The sequence below is a fragment of the Agelaius phoeniceus genome, chromosome 16 (assembly GCF_051311805.1).
Source record: "Agelaius phoeniceus isolate bAgePho1 chromosome 16, bAgePho1.hap1, whole genome shotgun sequence".
Lineage (NCBI taxonomy): Eukaryota > Metazoa > Chordata > Aves > Passeriformes > Icteridae > Agelaius > Agelaius phoeniceus.
Genome location: NC_135280.1, coordinates 13,713,659 through 13,731,856, shown reverse-complemented (window position 1 = coordinate 13,731,856; position 18,198 = coordinate 13,713,659). Strand labels below are relative to the sequence as shown.

At 56.9% G+C, this 18,198-nt stretch overlaps 1 protein-coding gene across 3 annotated transcripts; it reads right to left on the bottom strand.

The window, feature by feature from the left end:
- Nucleotides 1–319: 319 nt before the first annotated feature.
- PGAP6 (post-GPI attachment to proteins 6) lies at nt 320–17,969 on the bottom strand. 3 transcript variants are annotated; one of them, XM_054643919.2, is made up of 13 exons: nt 17,825–17,969; nt 13,596–13,773; nt 11,947–12,154; nt 11,735–11,835; nt 11,109–11,374; nt 9,510–9,835; nt 8,744–8,837; nt 8,046–8,169; nt 7,279–7,415; nt 5,263–5,441; nt 4,293–4,439; nt 3,787–3,903; nt 320–2,937 (listed from the first exon to the last, which is right to left on the bottom strand). In XM_054643919.2, the coding sequence occupies exons 1-13, from the start codon at nt 17,910–17,912 to the stop codon at nt 2,641–2,643; spliced, it is 2,262 nt and encodes a 753-aa protein (XP_054499894.2). In that variant the 5' UTR covers nt 17,913–17,969; the 3' UTR covers nt 320–2,640. The 3 variants fall into 3 exon arrangements, with proteins under 3 accessions (XP_054499894.2, XP_054499893.2, XP_054499895.2); XM_054643918.2 differs by having other exon boundaries at nt 11,735–11,868; nt 17,825–17,927; XM_054643920.2 differs by lacking the exon at nt 17,825–17,969 and having other exon boundaries at nt 11,735–11,868; nt 13,592–17,688.
- Nucleotides 17,970–18,198: the final 229 nt, after the last annotated feature.

The window sequence follows — 18,198 nt, the reverse complement described above, 5'->3', positions numbered from 1 at the left end:
GGGGTCTGTGCAGGGCCGGGGGCTGCCCTGGATGATCCTGAGGGTCCCTTCCCACTCAAAATATCCCCTTATCCTGTTAGGAAGAACCCACGGAGGGAGCAGAGCCCGGGAGCAGCCGCGCAGGGCAGCCCTCGGCTCTCCGTGTTTGGGCCATCCCAAAGCCTGCCTGGGCACGGCCCTGGGGCTCCAGGTGACCCTGCCTGGGCAAGGGGCTGCAGGAGATTCTTCTTCTTCTCCTTCCACCCCTTCTTCTTCTTCTCCTTCCACCCCTTCTTCTTCTTCCAGCCCTGTGGTTGTGTGACTGCAGCCACCAGGCGTCTGCCCGCAAATACCATCACCTTTATTAAATTATAAAACCGTAAGCTTTAAAATTTACTGTATAAAATAATCACAGGTATTAACAGCAAAGAAAAAAATAACATTTTTTTCTTTTTTTTCTCCCCAGACGCAGGAATTTGCTCAGATTTTACCCAAAATAATTAACCCTCCCTCCTGCAGGCACCAAGGCCGGCGTCAGCAGGGAGGGGGCAAAGCAAAAATGAATGATACATAAAATAAAAATAAAATAAACAATCATGTCAGCGGGATTTCTTGCCCCAAAGCTTCTCCTGCTTCCAGCACAGAAATCCCTGAAGGGAAAGGCCCGATGAGGAATTATTGCTTTCTATGATAACCAGCAATACCTGGCCATGTCAGTGGCATCACGTCACACTGGGGGCACCCAGGTCACACTGGGGGCATCTGGGTCATATTAGCAGCACCCAGGTCACACTGGGGGCAGTTGGGCCACTCTGCTGGCACCTGGGTCACCCTGGTGGCACCCAGGTCACATTGGCAGCAGTCAGGTCACACTGGTGGCACCTGGGCCATACTGGCAGCACCTGGGTCACACTGGAAGCACTCAGGTCACCTTGGCAGTACCCAGGTGACAGCAGTGGCACCCAAGTCACACTGGCAGCAGTCAGGTCACACTGGTGGTGCCCGGGTCCCACTGGCAGCATCTGGGTCACGCTGGCAGTACCCAGACCAGTCTGGTGGCCCCCAGGTCCTACCGGTGGCCCCCAGGTTCCAGTGGTGGCCCGGCATGGACGGCACGGCTGTGAAGGAGCAGTGATCCCCTGCCACGGTGCTGGGGCCTCAGCACCACTGTGCAAACCAAGACAGGGGACAAAAAAAGTGCCTAAAAGTGGTAAAAGTTGGAGGAAGCCCTGAGGGCCCCGTGTCCCCCTTCCCACCGTGCTACCCTGGATGGCAGCAGCACAAGGAAAGGCAGGGGACATGGGTGGCAGGGGGATGACACTGCTGGGTGTGGACAAGTGTCCCTCACTTGTCCTGAGCCTGCTTAAAAAGGGGGACTTTGCAGAGGAAGGGGAGGCAGAGGGATAAAGTGCACAGCTGAGCTGGGTGCTCTTCAAAGCAGAGAAAGAACCCCGAGGAGGCAAATCCTTCATAAACAGCTCTTTCCTCCCCAAAGCCACCTGAGGAAGGGCTCCCAGCAGCACACACCAGGCTGACACAGCTGGAAGGATGGAGTTGAGCCCTTATCTGTACAAGAAGGATGGGCAAAGACAACTTCCCTGGTTGCCAAGTTCTGCCCTTGCTTTCTGCGTGCCCTGGAGTAAGGCTAAGGTGAGACACGCTGCAAAGGAGACCGTGGCCACCCAGGGAGCCCCTGGTGATGCTCCTGGCTGGGCTGGGGCTGCTGAGGCCTCAGAGCCTGCAGCACATCCAGGCTCTGGGGCACAGCAGGCTGGAGGAGCAGCTCAGGCACCACCCCAACCACCTGTGCTGCCCCAGAGAGAGCCCTGCCCTGCCAAACCCCCCAAAAGGAGGAACACAGTGAATCCCTGAACACCATCAGCCTGGCTCCTCCCAGAGCTGAAGTTAAACTCAGACTAAACCCTGCACTGCTGTGGGTGTCACAGGCTGCTGCTGCTGCCTCCTGCATGTCCCCACGTGGGTTTTTTCACATTCCTGCCAGGTCTGATCCTGAATCCACGGCCCAAGTCCCAGCCTCATTCTTCCCCCACAGAATCAGGACCAGGTAAGAGCAGCAGCACCTGTTTCAGAGGGAGAGAGGCTGCAGACCCCCAGGGAGATGGCAGCCAAGGGCCCAGCACGTGTTGGGATCAGCTTCCTCCCTCCCCATCAGCACCAAGGGCACTCGGCAGCATTTGCTCCCCAGAGCAGAAGAAACTTCTGTTCTTCTCTTGAGTTCAAGTGCTGGCTGCAGGATGGCAGGGGTGCCCCACATCCTCTGCCAGGACGGGGTGCAGAGAAGAGCCCAGCAGCCAAAGCCTTGGCTCCAGCTCAGTGTGGGCTAAGCCCAAGCCTCATGGATGCAGCAGCAGGGGAAGAAGGGTTGGCGATCTCCCCCAGGGCTATGGGGAGCTGGGGGACAAGCTATTCCTTGATCTGGAACCACGGAGAGCCTGCCCCACCCCAGCAGAAAAGCAGAGGTGGCCTCAAACTTGCCTCCACAAGACCAGCCCAGACCATCTTCACCTTTAAACCCAGTCCATGCTGCGCCCTCCTGCCCAGGGGATCAGCCCACGAGAGGAGTGCTGATGTGCCAGGGGCAGCCACGGGCAGGAGCAGCCTCCCCATCCCTGCAGCCAGGCCAGGCCAGGCCAGGCCAGGTCAGGTCACAGCATAGAGCTCCTCACGGTCGTTCTGGCAGATCTGATAGCGACACGTGAGCTTCTGGGGCCAGGCCCAGGGCTTCTTATGCTTGTCCCGAGGAGGGAGCAGGAAAGCCACGCTGCAGGCCACCAGCACGTGCCAGATGCTGTGGGTGTAGTAGTAGTTCTCATTGGTTTCCATGAAGGCGTACACTGAGATGGCAATGAAAGCCAAGGTGATGCCTGGGAGGAGGTAGAAAACCCAGCGCTTCCACGAGGAGGGGTAGCAGTGCCTGCGCTTTGCTCCGTGGTGAACCTGGAGGGGGGGTCAGAGCACACTCTGGGGGTTCAGCAGCCCAGCAGAGGCTGGGGCAGGGGGGAAACAGACCCCAGAGCATCTGCCAGCCTCCCAGGGTGTGGTGTTACATTTGAGTTAAATGATATGCTCTGTCTCACCCCTTGAAAACGTAGGGTTTATTCCAAGCCTTGAAATATCATGGATCTGTAACCCCATTGGCCCAAGTCTTATTCTGCACCTACTTTGAATCTCCCTGTTAAGCTGTGGGGGGAGACCACAGAGGCTGTCTTGGCCCTTTTCCCCCTGGGATCTCCCTCTCTCCCCCTCCTTCCCCTTCCCCCTTTCCCCCTCAGGAACCATGCTGCTCCTGGGGTGGGACCCCCAATAAACCTCATCTAATTAACACCCTCAGAACTGTATGGAGTCTCCTTGCCCGCCTGCTGCTACCAGTGAACATACAGCTTAGGGGGCCCCCCAGGGACCCCCCTAAACGAACTGCTACACCAGGGTGCTTGCTGTCCCTGAGGAATTTGGCCCCCCTGCTGCTTGGGCCCACCTCTGCTCTGCAAAAGCCCCCCAGGAGCTGGTGGTACCAGAGCCTGGCACAGATGCTACAGCTCCTGCCCAAGGCCAAGCCACAGCCTGTGTTTTGGGACAGCACTGCAGCTCCAGGTGTGAGACCCAGAATCAGGGGTTTCTCAGCTACTGCAGGGCTGGAAGGTGAATCCCTTGCCCTGCTCCCTCCACCTGGGTGTTTCAGGGTTTCAAGCCATGCCTGGATGGGCTGGAGCCTTGGGTCTGCTCCACCACCACCATTCCTCACGGGGAGCAAAGGGCAGCAGGTCCTGCCTGGCTGCCCTCACTTACCCAGGCTGTAACCATGATGAGGAGGGCGAAGAGGCAGGGACCCATCATGTTCCACACCCCTCTGCGGTCCAGCTGCAGGGACATGGCAATTAACAGGGTCCCCAAGACGAAAAGGACCTGGAAAAGAGACACCACCACCACTGGCGGGAGCTCATCTGTTGAGAGAGCACAGCCAGACATGCCAGAGGCAGGGAGAACCTCTTCTTCTGGCTTCCCAGCTCTGCATCCACACAAGAGTCAGGAAAAACACCTTCAAGAAGGAGAAACCACAGAAGCCACAAACCTTTACCCCAAATCTCAGGGGAAAATTTCAGGCCCAGCCCCTACGAGCACGCAGGCTCACAAGCCAAAGTGCTGGGACAAAACAAGCCAGGGTGGCACTGGGTGACAAACAGGCTGTGTCACCCAGCTGTGTCATTAAATACAGAGGTGAGAGGGCTCGGTGTGGTCACTCAGCTTGGCTGGCTGGGGTCTGGCAGGGCTGTGTGGGGACACCTGACACTCACGTATTTCAGGATCTTCTTGAGGCGGGCCATGCAGAGGATGGTGACCCAGATGGACACCACGGAGCCCAGGAAGTCGCAGTACTGCAGGGTGTCATAGTCCATGATGCACAGCACGGCCACGCCCGGCTGGTCACACGCGTGGTAGAACTGCAACAGAAGGGGACAAAAGCAAAGGTCAGCACAGAGCCTGCAGCACCACAGGGCTCTTTGGGAAGGGGAGGCAGGAGAGGGCTCAGCCCACAGGCTGGATCCCTCCTGCAGTGGCTCCAGGAAGCTCCACCAAAGCGGCACTGTGGAAAGCAGGTGAGAGCAGGCAGGCTGCAGCTCTGAAAGGGCAGGACACAGAGCTGGGGCAGGGCCAGAGGAGGGACAGCTGACAAGGGCACTGAAGCACCTGCTCTGTGAAAAAGTTGGGGCTGCTCAGCCTGGAGAAGAGAAGGTTGCATGGAGAACTCATTGCATCTGAAGGGGGCTACAGGGAAGCTGGAGAGGGATTCTTCTCAGGAACTGGAGTGATGGGACAAGGACTAACGGGTACAAATTGAAAGAGGGGAAATTTAGGTTAGATATTAGGGAGAAAATTTTTACTGTGAGCACGGTGAGACACTGAAACAGGTTCCCCAGGGAGGTTGTTGATGCCCTAGCCCTGGAAGTATTCAAAGCCAGCTTGGATAAGGCCTTGAGCCACCAGGTCTAGTGGGGATATCCCTGTCCATGGAACCAGGTGATTTTTAAGGTCCATTCCAACCCTTTAACATTCTTGGATACTACAAGAATGTTAAGGGTTGGAATGGACTTTAACATTAACATTTAACATTCTTGGATACTACAATGTGCCTGTGGAGGAGGTGCTTGTCCAATGATCCCAGGAGCTCCTTGTGGAGCTCCAGGATGGGCTGCTCCACCAAGGACTTGATTCTGGCACAGCCAGAGCTCAGGGGGAGGTGAGGGGACACAGGGCAGCCCCTACCGTGGAGAAGAACATGGTGTAGGTGTAGACAGAGGCCTCCACCAGGTAGAAGCGATAGACAGCGACTGCAATGGCGGGCAGGAACATGAGGTTGCTCAGGGTGAGCAGGAGCGTGGCCAGGTTCTGTGTGCCCACGCTCTGGGCCTTGCTGTCATCTGTGCAGCTCCAGCCGCCCCAACCTGCGGACAGAGAGGCTTCTGTGGATCTCCAAGGCCCTGCCTTGTCTTCCCACAGCAACCAGCAGGAGCTGGGGTGCCTGAGAAGGAGCAATCCCACACCAGACTGTCCCTGAACCTCTCTCTGCATCAGCCTCTCACGCTCCTGCTCTCAGGGTGTCTCATTACTCTGCTGTGGGAAGCTGGGGAAGCCCAGCAGAGCCCCGTGGCTGCCCTGAGGACATTCCCCAGGTTGTTCCCATGTAGCAGAGGCCATCCTACATCCACACTGGTACTTTCCATCCCTGCAGTAACTCAACACATGTACTACTTGCTGGTGGAACATCAAGCACTCAAGGGTCAGATGCTTCACGTGATGGTCTAAGCTGGGTGCAAGATCCCAGGAATTGGATGGAGAGTGATCCCCAGCACTGAGGAAGCCACTGGGCTCCTCTCCTACAAGCTGTCATAGCAGGGCAGACCCCAAACCAGGTCAGGCTGCTCTGGACATTCCCCAGCTGACTTTTGAAGATCTCCAAGGATGGAGACCTGGAACCTGTGCAAAAACAAACAGCTCTGAAGGGGGAGAAAATGTGTCTTCTTCAATTTAGGTGATAATTTCCTGCTGCAGCCAATGTCTGTGGCCTTTTGCCCTTTCCCTATGCACACCCTGCATAGCTGGCTCCAGGGTCCCTGTAACCTCTGGGCAGCACAAAGTGTGACTGGTGGCACTGCAGCTCCTCTTCCACTGGCTGAACAAACCCACTGCCTCAGCCCATGGTGACATCCAGGGCTGCAAAGAGCCCTAATTTCCTAAAGGACAGTGCCTGACACAAAACAAAACTCACTCCCTGACTGGATATCAAAGACTGAACTGAGGCAGTCTCTATGAACACAAATCTGCCTCTTCTTTTTAAAAATTATTTAAATTATTTTAATTAAAGATTAAGGTGCCCATGCCCTCCTTTTGAAAAAAGGAGGTCAGCCACAGGGCAGCTGGGGTATGTGCAGGCACTCCATGGTCAAGAGGCAGAGTTAACAGTGGCATCCATCCCATTCCAGAGGGACTGGAACCCTCAGCAGCAGCTCTGCCCCGGGTGCTGGCTCCCTGCCAGGCAGAGCCCAGGGAACCTACTCTCTCTGGTTTATTTCTGGGTCACCAATATGCAGATGGGGCACTTTGCTCGGGGTGATTCAGCAGAAAGCTGTCCTCAGCCTGATTCTCCAGTTCCCTTAAGGTGCTCTGTGCTTCCCAGAATCTGGCAGCCCCCGGGGAAATTGGGATGCTGCTCTCCATCTCCCTCCTCACCCATTAGCAGCACTGCAGCAGGGAGGTCCTGGCTCAGGCCCAGAGCAGCAGGGAACCACATTTTGCCTTGTCCTTGTGCTGAGAACAGGTGCACAGACCCACCCAAGCACAGCAGAGCTCTTCTTCCCTCCACCACAGTCTTCCCAGGCCATTAAGATAATTAGGAGCTGACACAGATATTCCTCCTCCAGGGGCACCTCTGAGTCTCGGGCTCTTGGCAGGAGACACAGGGACTGCAGCCCAGCCTCATCACACCTCGTACCAGGAGCCCACACAGCAAACCCTGACAGGCACAGGCTCTGACACAGGCATTTCAGGCACCCTGATCTCTCTGGAGATGCTCACCAGCACCGCTCCAAACCCTGGGGGGCTCCAAGCTGTCCTCATCCCAATTCCCCATCACCCCGGGTGCTTCCCAGAACTTTCCTTCCCCGGGCACTGTGACACTGCCACCCACAGCAAACCCCAGGCTCCCCCAGTCCAACCCCGCGCCCCTGAACTGTGCTGTCCCCTCGGGGAGGATGGCAAAGCTTCCCAGGAGGGGGCACTCACCAGCCTTGCAGCTGCAGCCGGCGTAGAGGAAGCCGTGCCTGCGCAGGAGGCTGCACTGCCCGTAGGGGCCGCAGTCGTTGAAGCAGGGGGTGAGGTAGGCGAACACGGACACTCTGCCTTCAGCACCGGCACATCCCCTGCAAGGACAGCACGTCCCCTTGCTGCCACAGCCCTTGGGACAGCCCCCTCCCTGCTCCCCATGGCCAGGCCGTGCTCCTGCCTGCAACTCCCTGGTATTTCGGGATCTGCTCCATCCCTTCCTAGAGCCAGGAGCAGAGCCTGCCCCCTCGCCCCCTGGGCTGCCAAACTGATGTGCAGGTGGGTGGCAGCTGTCCCCAGACCCCCTGGCAGACCCCAGTGCCCATGGCTGGTCCTGAGGACAGCATCACCAGTGCTGTTTTGCATCGTGCACTTAGCTCCTTACACAGAAAATCAGCAGGAAGGCAAACTGCAGGAATTCTGCACCTTAGAGACCTCCCAGGAGCGTAACAGCAGCAATTATTTCCCAATTTATCACCTCTGAATGCACCTGGGGAAGGGGAAGCTCCCCTAGGCAGACTCTGCCATCTGCAGCCAATGTGAGCTGTGCCAGCTCAGCATCAAACAAGCTGCAGGGTGCTCACAAGGGAGCAGGGCCACCCACTTCCCTGTCCCTCTGCAGCCACAGGGCAATGCCACCAGCTGAGAGGAGCCCACGGCCCACACAGGAGGACAGGGTTTGCTCACACAAGGGCAGTGGGAGGTAGTGAGGTGACATCCAGACTCACCCCTGTCCCCTGGGGCAGAGGAGCTGCAGGGACAGGAACCAGTCATCGGTCTGTGGGTACAGGACAATCAGCATGGCTTCTGCAGAGGACGTGCTCACACTCAGAGGGTAGCCCTGGGAGAAAGCTGAAAAAAGGAGAGTGCTGTGATGTGCCAGGGCTTGAGGAGAAGGGCCCACAGCAATCCCAGGCTGACTGACCCCACAGGAATCAGCTGGCTCTTGTGGCTCCTTGCTCCCATGCTCAGGAGGCACCAGTGGCCTGGAGAGCACCCCTGCTCTCAAGATCCTTTTTCTTGAGATCTCAACTTTTTCTTTCATCTCAGTTCCTGGTACATATCTGGGCAGCACAGGGCACCTGGAACAGCCTGTTGTCTTGGCTGGTCCTCCATGCACAGCTTAACTGCTTTGCACACCAGCAGTACCTTCACCATCCCCAAACCTCCTGGCAACAAGGCTGGAAGAGCCCCAGCTGGTAACCAGACCTTCCTTTGGTGGAGGCTATCTCGTGGTGCCAGGACACCACCTGCACCCCAGCACCCTGGGAATGTGCCAGCACAAAAACCTCATGAGAGTTTGTGCAAAAACTGGATTCTTTGGGACACACCATGAAGTCCTGAGTCAGTTAACAGCTTGCCAGGTCCAAAAGCAGAGCCTGGGATGACACAGCTGAGCTGGTGGCAGTGCCAGCATCTCTCCTACCTGTGCTGCAGTTCTGTGTGGCGTTGAGGGACAGCACTGGAGAAGCAGCACTCACACAGGCTGCCACGGTGGCATTGGCCAGGCTCACAGATGTCTGTGCAAACAGAGCAGTGCCCCATGTTAGAGTGCCCCAGTGCCATCCCCTGCACCATCCCTTTCCCACAGTGCCCAGGGACAATAAATCCTTCAGGTCAAGTCACCCATCAATTCAGAAGGTTTCTGTTTGTGCTGCCACTGTGTTGTGTCATGGATGAGAGGCAAGAGATCCTCGTGGGGGACCTTGCCCCAAAGCTGGGACACCCACTCATCATTTCAGCACCAGCACAGGGGAGACACGAGTCAGAGTCTGCAGAACATCAGGGCTGAGCCCTGGGCCAGCCCTCAAGAAGTTTAATGGAATTTCAGGGGGCTGATTTTGGTGGTGGTGGTGGTGGTGGGGTGAGACTGAAGGAGGCTGGGAATCAATGACTTGGACAGGAACATCCCTGGGTTCCCCTGCCCAGCCTCCTCTCCTGGTGGCAAGGTGCCAGGCTCCCATGGAGAGGATAGCACTGCAGCTGCTTTCCATTTTGTCTCCTCTGCGTCACTGCCACCACACGCTGCAGGCTGTGCCATTGGAATGGGATCTGGCAGGTGGGACACGCTGCACGCAGCTAAAAAAGGCTCAGAGTACTTTGTAACAACAAAAAGAGAAACAGTCCCACTGGTGCCTACAACCCCTGGAGCCCTGCCGAGGGGACACAATCCCGTTTGTCACCCTGCTCACCTTGTTGAGCAGCAGACTGACCACGAGGGATCCCCCGCTGTCCATGCCCGTGTTGAGGTTGAGCAGGAGCAGGGTGGGGGACAGGGAGCTCACGGGCACGCTGGGGCCGTTCAGGAGCCGGTAGCGCACGGACACCACGTCCAGGTCCTCCCTGACCACGGGCTGGCTCTGCAGGCAGGAGCTGCTGCGCTGCCCAGACGTGTTCTGCAGAGCCTCTGCTGCAGCCAGAGCAGAGCTGCCTGCTGCTCCTGGTCTGTGGGGAGCAGACTGGCTCTGGTTTAGGCTGATGAAGTTAAGGAAGGAGCTGGTGCTTCCTGGTCTGCAAACTAGAGTGAAAAAGGAGAGGAATCAGCACAGCCAGGTCTAGCACCTCACCCAGCAGATCCAGTGCTCCAAGGAGCAGCACAAACCCCAGGGGGTTTCAAGTGGTTCATGCCCTGCACAAACTGGGGGGTTTCAGGTAGTTCATGCCTTTTATGAACTGGGGGGTTTCAGGTGGGTCATGCTCTGTATGAACTGGAGGGTTTCAGGTGGTTCATGCCCTGCACAAACTGGGGGTTTCAGGAGGTCCATGCCCTGCATGAACTGTCCCTGAAGTGCCATCTTTGCAGGAGGAGCACCCACAAGCTGGGACACTGCTGGGAGCCAGGCAGTGGTAGAGTGGGTGGAAGCACCCTGGAGCTGCCAGGGGAGAGGGAACAGAAGAAGGGATAGCACAGCACCATCAAGGTGCCCAGGGAGTGCTCGCTCAGCACCAGCAGAGCTCAGCATTCAGCTGTCCCACAGGCTGCACAAAAGTCTCTCCCAGCTCCCCATATGTGGGCAAACAAAGCTGAGCAGGAGGGAGAAGCCAACCCAGTGGAAATGGGCACCCTGGTAGATGGATCTGCATGGGACACTTGGAGTCCCACTGCTGGAGACTGTCCATTGCTCCCACAGACTCCAGTACTACCCTCTGATAACACCTCTGCTGCCAGTGCCAGGTCTTCCAGCACACAGGATGAGGCTCTGCTTTGAAGAGGAGGTGGCAGAAGCCCCAGCAGAAGAAAACTTCCAAAATGTACCTAATTGGTGAGCTTCCAGCAGTCAAACAGGGATTATGGTCATGTAACAGGTGCAAACGTGCCTATCACAGCCACAGGGACCTTGTGACCACCTGAGCCACATGGTGTCACTGGAAATGGTGACACCCTTACAACAACACCAGACATTTCCCCAGCTAAACCTCTGTGGTTTCCTGCCTGTAGCCTGCTCTTGGCCAATTCGTAGTCAATACAGACTTAGTCTGGTGTACCACAGAAAAATATTTTCCCCACCAAATTTTAAGCCAGCCACTGCTTCCCAAACAACCTTTAGGACAATAACACTGAACTTTTCACGTGTTTCCAAACAGGCAGCTCTACAAAAAGCCTCTCTGGGATGAACACCAGAGTTTTCAATTTTGTCCCCAAAGCAAAAACTATGGCATCCAAGAGGAGGCAACCAGCATGATGGGGAGCATGGCCACCACAGCCAAGCACCCAAAGACCCAAGGGGGACACAGCACACACAGAGCTCCCTCTGGTCCTTCTCTTTTGGCTAAAGAACATGGAATCCCACCTGTGAAAGAAGCCAGCATCTCCACCGACACGCTGGCGTTGGCAGTGCCGAGACTCTCCACCATGATCTGCAGCCACTTCTCCCAGGGTGGTGACTCCAGGGCCAGGCTGCAGTTGGTGCTCCCTGTGCAGGTGAGGCTCCTCTGGAAGGACTGGGGCAGGGTGATGGAGCCCAGCAGCACCCTCACAGTGCAGGCTCTCTGCTCGCTGGTGACGCAGCTGCTCAGCTGGAACCGCATCGCCGCCGCGTGCTTGGGAACGAAGACCCTGCAGGGGAGGGAGCAGCAGTTTGCAGGGCTTGTGCTCTCAACACAAGCCAGGTCCCCAGGGCTTTGTGACAAGAGCTAGACTGCCCTGGTTGGTGCTGTGAAAATCCTTCCCAAGGCAAACATCTGGAAGTACTAAAACTCCTGCAGTTGAATCTGTGACCACCTGGGAAGAGCTGGAGAAGGGTGCTCGTGTGCTCCCCGTGCAGACCCTACCACTGCTGCAGGGAGCTCAGCAGCAGGCTCACAGACCCCCCAGCTCCAGCCCCACGTGGGAACAACACTGCCTTCCCCTGAGCAGCTCGTGTGGGAAGTCCCACCCTGCCATGCCCTCAGTTGCCCACCCGCTGCTCCCACTCACTTGACATGCAGTGGCTTAGCAGGCGAGACAACGGTGTGAGGCATGGGCACACCAGGCTCCAGGACAGGCATATCAGTGAGTCTGAGCACAAACATATCTGCCTGGAACATATAGGGGCATGGAGTGGAGAAACCCTGCAGGAGGGGAGAGCACAGGGGTCAGCTGTGGTTGTGATGAGACACGAGGGGCAGGGCTCTGGGCAGGACCCTCACCTTGACCTCGATCCTGCCCGCAGCCTGGGGCAGGTGGGCAGCAATGAACCAGTCCCCAGCAGCAGGGGTGGTGACGTTGACAAAGGTGGTGTTTTGCACTGCACTGCTCAGGGTGATGCTGATGTTGTAGGAGGGACGGACGGTGGCGTTGGCAGGAAAGCGGGTGCCCAAAGGGTTAATGACGGGAGGGGCTCCGTGCCGAAAGTGCCTGCAAGAAAACGGGGATACAAACTGGCCTGGGACTGGAATGGGAGCAGGCTGGAAAACCCCACATTTTCAAGTGGAGTCATCATTTTCATCTGGGGAGGATTGGCTGCTATTAGCTTATCTAGGATTTATTTAGAGATTGGTTTTACTTGGTAGCTTATTAAGATTTACATGGTTCCATCAAGCCTGGGAGCAAATTTCCAACACTTGCTAAGGCTAAGCCCCACCTACAGAATTCTGCTTTATAATCATCAGCAAATTCCCCATATAGGGAAAATCATCTACAAAGAACTTTAATTTTCTAGCTAAGATCTGCATCTTCCCATTTCCTCTTTTAAGGAAGGCAAACAGACAGACTAAAAACACTTTCCAAGGAAGGCCCCTATTACAGACTTCAGTACAGCAGCACTTCTGCTTTCTAGATAAGCCCAGCATTTGAAGTAGCAGAAACACACACAGCTGAGGAACGTAGGAGATATTTACCCAGTCAATTTGGCATTTAATTTGATTGCTTTTGGACTGCACTGCAACAGGTTCAGCAAGCAGACATGACAGGTGACATGTTATTACTCCTTGGAGCTTATCTGGGTTAGCCATCATTTCTTGGATTATTGTTTAGCTGCTGCCTTGTCCCTCACGTCCCCAGACTGCTGGAAACCTTTCTGGGAAGCAGAAAGCAGGCAGATCATCTGTGCCAGGCTGCTCAGGAGCAACTTAGAGTGCCAGTCTCCCCAGGACAGACCAAGGAGGCACAAGCCAAGCAGCTTCAGTCACTCCCAGATCTCTGTGGAATGGGTGCCAGACACCCGTGTGACTCCATGGGCACAACTTGCTGAGGAAGCTTGGTGTCCTCCAAAGATAAAGCTCAAAATCTGCCAAGTTTTGGACCTCAAATCCTTCAACAAGTCAAGCACTGTTTTAAAAGCAGCATTTCTTTCACTGACAGTGAGTTTGCAATCTCCTCATGCTCCTGTATCCACACAACACCACATTCCTCTCCTATCTTTGTTCCACGCTCGGCCGCGCCCCTCACAAAGTGCCCCCAGATCTCCTCAGTTCTTTTGCACTGGGCAGTTTGCCCATCTCCAGCCATGCTGGGTCTGCTCAAGTCCCTTGTAGCCCTGCCACATCGTTTGGCACCTTGTGCAGGTTCTGCCAGGCCAGGAGCAGCTCTGAGCAGCACACCTGCCTCACTGTGAAGCTCTCTCCAGACTCCTAAGGGCTCTCTGGGACACCACACCTGACAGGCAGCCCCAGACCCGCTGGTAACACGAACACCAAACACTCCTACAGGTTTTAACACAGACTCACTGCTGCTGCATGAAGAAACCACATGAGGAACTGCCCAGCCTCCACAACCAACCCCAGCCACGAGTGACCAGGACGAGGGGACAAGAAGCCCACAGGACAAGCCCTGGCACAGGGACACAGGACATACATACACAGTGATCTCCATGCTGGTGCACTCAGGGCCCTTCCCCCGGGATGCCTGCAGGAGCCAGCGCAGCAGCACGGTGTCCTCTGGCACGTGGAAGTGGAAGAGCTTGGCATTGCCATACCAGCTGTAGAAGGAGAGCTTCTGTGCACTCTGAGAGAAGTACTCGGACACATACAGGGAGTCTGCGAGGGAGAGAGCACAGCAGTTGGTGGGGGAGCTGCTGGGGGCAGGCTGCAGGGCTTTATCCACCCACAGAAGCTCACAGGAGGTTTAATGTTTCTTGGAACAGTGCACTCTGTGTCCCTGATTTCTCATTCCAGTCCCATTAGATATGTGGTGATCCATGCACCTCCAGCCAGAACCACCCACGTGCCTACTATGAAACCATCACCCTGAACAAGAGAGCACTAACAGATGCCTAAACTTCACTCTGAGAAACGTGCCCTGAAGATAAGAGATCACCAGAGACACCAAACAGGAGGAAAAGGTCAGGAGGAAAGGCTGATGGCAGAAGGAAAGGTGATGGAATAGGCAGCAGGAGCCCTGGGCACAGCACAGAGCAGATGGGCGCAGGCAGCACGGGGTGCCCTCTGCCCCAGCAGCAGTTCATGGTGCCAGGAGGCAAGAGCTGTGCCCTTGTCTGCTGCTGAGCACATGGGCTGATGTTTTACATGGGCAGAGAGGGAAAGGATGGGGGATGATGTAAAATGAAAGGAGGGGAGATTTAGATTGGATGTTAGGAGGAAATTCTTCCCTGTGAGGGTGAGGAGGCACAGATTGTCCTGAGAAGCTGAGGCTGCCCCATCCCTGGAAGTGTCCAAGGCCAGGCTGGATGGAGCTCAGAGCAACCTGATCTGGTGGAAGGTGTCCTTGCCCATGAGATGATCTGTAAAGGTCCCTTCCAACCCAAACCATTCTGTGGTTATCCATTTACCCAGCTCAGGACACAAGGTGCTGCCTTCCTGTGATACACAACACTATGCAAATTCATGTGCTGCAAATGTAACTCTTTCAGACATGCCTTCTAAAGCCTAGTGATTTTCCTAGCTGGAAGAAAGGCTGCTGGGACAGTGAGAACAGCCCCAGGGTAGGCTGAAAGGGTGTGCAAGAGGACAACAGCTACTCAGCCAAAGTGCCATCAGGATGAACTAGATCCCCCATCCTTCTGCCCAGCCACACACCTACAGATCACCCCCAGCAAAATATAAATGACCAAACCAGCCGGACTGCAGCTCAGGGCTGGAAAAGAAGCACCACATCAGCTGAGAAAGGGATAAACTGCACAGAGACATCGGAGTCAAGGCCATCCAAAACCAAGGTTTGTAACACTCAGCAAGAGGGCAGAGGGTTATGTCTTCATGTGTCTGTGGAGATGATGGAGCATCTTCCTGATGCTCCTTTCCTACTTTGGAATCCCCGGAGTGGGGAGAAACTGTGGCACCTTTCAGAGGCAGATTCCTCGTTTCTATCATAGAATAGCAGTGAGGGTGAGTTAACTTGGCCTTCCCTCAAAGCTGCACAGGGTCGTGCTACAAACACAGAGATGTTATACACAACTGTGTATAAGAAAGACAGCAAAGAAAGAGGAAAACAATCCTTAGGCAGCAGCAGATCCTTGGGACGTAGTTCCTGCCGGGAGGAACCTAATCCTAACAGGAACTACGATTCATTCATGCCCCAAAGGAGGACGCTGCACCCACGGCAGGGCCGGGAGACAGGAACGGTAATCATGGCTTTAACTCCTTGGCAATTTACCAAGGCAGAGCCTGCGGGCATCCTGCGAGCCCAGCAGGGAAAGGAGGAGACAGGAAAGCGAGAAATACCAGCCACACAAGGCAGCTGGAGGATCTGCTCCGGGAGGAAGAGCCTGGCTCTGACCTTGCCGCAGGGGCTGCCCCGGGGGACAGAGCTGGCAGCACCTCCGTGCACAGAGCCAGGAAAGGCCACAGGGAGAAGTGAGCCTTGAGCAGGGCAGCCAAGAGAGCACAGCCCCTGGGCAGAGCTGTCCCACTGCAGTCCCCAGGCCGGGGACACACTGCTCTCCAGCCAGCAAGGAGCAGAGACCACAAAAGGGGCTTTTCAAACCAAATCTCCCTGGCTGAAACGCCAGCACAGTGCGTGGGTACTGTGGACAAGAGCTGGCTGTGATCCCTGCAAGCCCAGGGACATTTCCCTCATTGGGGCTATGGAAAGGAGCTTTCATCAGTGCTGTCTGTACCCCCAGCACACTCCATACACACTTGGCACTCTCATTTCTGGCAGCCCATGGGGACATTTGGGCACAGGAGGAGGGTAGGCAGGGACACAAAGCATCATTAGAGCTGGGAGAGCCCTGGTCCTTCTGCATGCAACAGGTCCCATCTGACAACCTCCAACCTGCCCCAAGCCCACCAGCCGTCAGCCACAGCCACCACCCATCCTGCACGTCCTCACCGAGCCAAAGATCCCCTTGTGTGGGTTTGGGGGAGGACAGGGCGGGCCAAGTGCAAAATTAAAAACCCCAGCAATCAGCAGTGCTCTTTATTAAGGACTGGTCAATTATGTAGAGCGAGCTCAAGAGCATTACCAGGTCAGAGCAGGCAGCCCTGCCCTGCCCACGCACTGCCTGTCACCAGGTGAGCACCAGCTGGGGCTGTGGACAAAGTCCACTGCCAAACAGCTGCTTGTGGTGACAAGGGCTGAGCCCCTGCTCACAGGCTGTGCTGGGCACCCAGAGCTGCACCACAGCCTGGTATGTGACTTCCTCCACCCAGGGTGACAAGGAAATACCACAGATAAGCGGGACATCAGCACAGAAAAGCCTGAAAGACAGGTCACTGCAGCCCAATGTGTGCTTTGGCAGCTCAGTGTGAGCTCTGGCAGCCCATTTGCATCAAGAGAGAGTTCTCTGGCATGTGCTGTGCTCTCTTTGTGTCCATCCCTGTCTATTCAGTCTGCTCAACGCCAGCGTGGCAACACCTGGAAAGTCCCACTTGACTGTTCCATGATGTGAAACAAGCTTTAAACTGAGCAGGAGACCCATCCAGTGGATGCTGTTTTCCATCCTCTTCCATACAGATCTCGCATAAGCAGATTTCAAAGGTTTTGTGCAAAAACCAGAGGTGTTTTAAGACAAGGAACAGAACGCGGTAGAATCCCTGATGCACGGAGGAGACACATTATTTCAATTTCAGAGTAAAGAGTCACTTGCCACAGCTTGGGTTTGTTTGTCCAAAGATGATCTCATGGTAGTTTTAGGACATAATGCCTTGGCTGCGGGTTTCACAGGGCGCCCCATCAAAGGGATGGAGCCCTCATTTCAAAGCAGACACCGTCTAAAGCTACAGAGTTGATGAGCCCGACTCGAGAAAAGGCTGGGCTGTGTTGCAGGATGTTTGCCCACTTACAATGTAACAGCAATCCCGTTCCTTTATCCCGGCTCTTAAAATCCACCTGCAAATGTTGCAGGGCAAGGATCCCCTCGCTCCCCGGCGGAGCAGCTGATCTCTGCCAGCGCCCAGCCGTATCCCTACGGAGGTTTTCCCTACAGAGCCATTCCCACAGCCGGCGGGACGGCGCCGGGACAAAGCCGGCACCACACCTGAGGCGCAGGGAGCTCTCCAGGGCTGGGAACCCAGCGAGCAGGATGCCAGAGCAGGGTGGGCCTGGGGCACGGGGCCACGTCCCCGCGGCTCCCCGGGAGCCTCACGCTCTGCGGACTGTGAGGAAGCGATAAGCACCATCCATCATCAACAGGACAACCACGGGCACAACGAGCCTACCCCCGGGACGGAGCGGGCAGGTGAACAACCTCGCCTCCCCAAAAAACATCTCCACCCCAGAGCAGCTCCGGAGGGGGGGCACAATCCCCGCGGGACCCCAGACCCACCGCTCTCCCAAAAGCCCCGTTCCCATCGGTCCGTCCGCATGCACTGGAAGTAAAGTAACCTGAAAACAAGGCAAACCCAAGGAAAACAAGCGCTGCGAACACAGCAGAGCCCTCTGCGAGTGGCCTGACCTGGCACTGCTCCGCAGGGCCGGCACAAGCGCTGCTCCCCGGGGATGCTCCAGAGCCCCCGGCTCCCTCGGGAAAGCACGAACCGCCCCAAAGTCACCGCAGATCCACCCCGGCAGCAGCTGCGACACCCGGGGCAGCTCCCGGGGCTCCCCTCAACACCACCCTCCGCTGTCCCACCGCCGCCTCTGCCCCCCGAGACCCCGCGGATCGCCGCTCTCCGCCCCGCCGGGACTCACCGGGGCCGGCGCGGCCGGCGGGCAGCGCCAGGAGCTGCAGCAGCAGCAGCAGCAGCCGCGGCAGGGGCGGCCCGGCTGCCCCGGCCATGGCCGCCCGCCCGCCGCTGCCCCGGCCCCGCCGCCCGCCCGCCCCGCAGCGCCGCCGCCGCCGCCGCTTCCGCCGCCCGGCCCGCCCCGGGCCCGCCCCGGGCCCGCCCCCCGCCGCACCGGAGCGACGGAGCGGGGCTGGGCTGCCCGCGGGGCCGCAGCTGCCGCCGGGGAGCACCGCCCCGCACGGCCCCGCCCCGCACCGCCCCGGACGGCCCCGCTCCGCCCCGCACTGCCCCGGGCCGCCCCGTCCTGCGAGCCCCGGGATGCGGCCGGCGGGTCGGAGC

Coding starts and splice junctions, on each gene's coding strand:
- PGAP6 (XM_054643918.2), bottom strand. CDS start 17,912: ATGGCCGGGGCAGCCGGGCCGCCCCTGCCGCGGCTGCTGCTGCTGCTG. Junction 11,375..11,734: donor GCTAAGCCACTGCATGTCAA/GTGAGTGGGAGC, acceptor CCTCCCCTGCAG/GGTCTTCGTTCCCAAGCACG. Junction 4,440..5,262: donor ACACCATGTTCTTCTCCACG/GTAGGGGCTGCC, acceptor CTTCTGTTGCAG/TTCTACCACGCGTGTGACCA.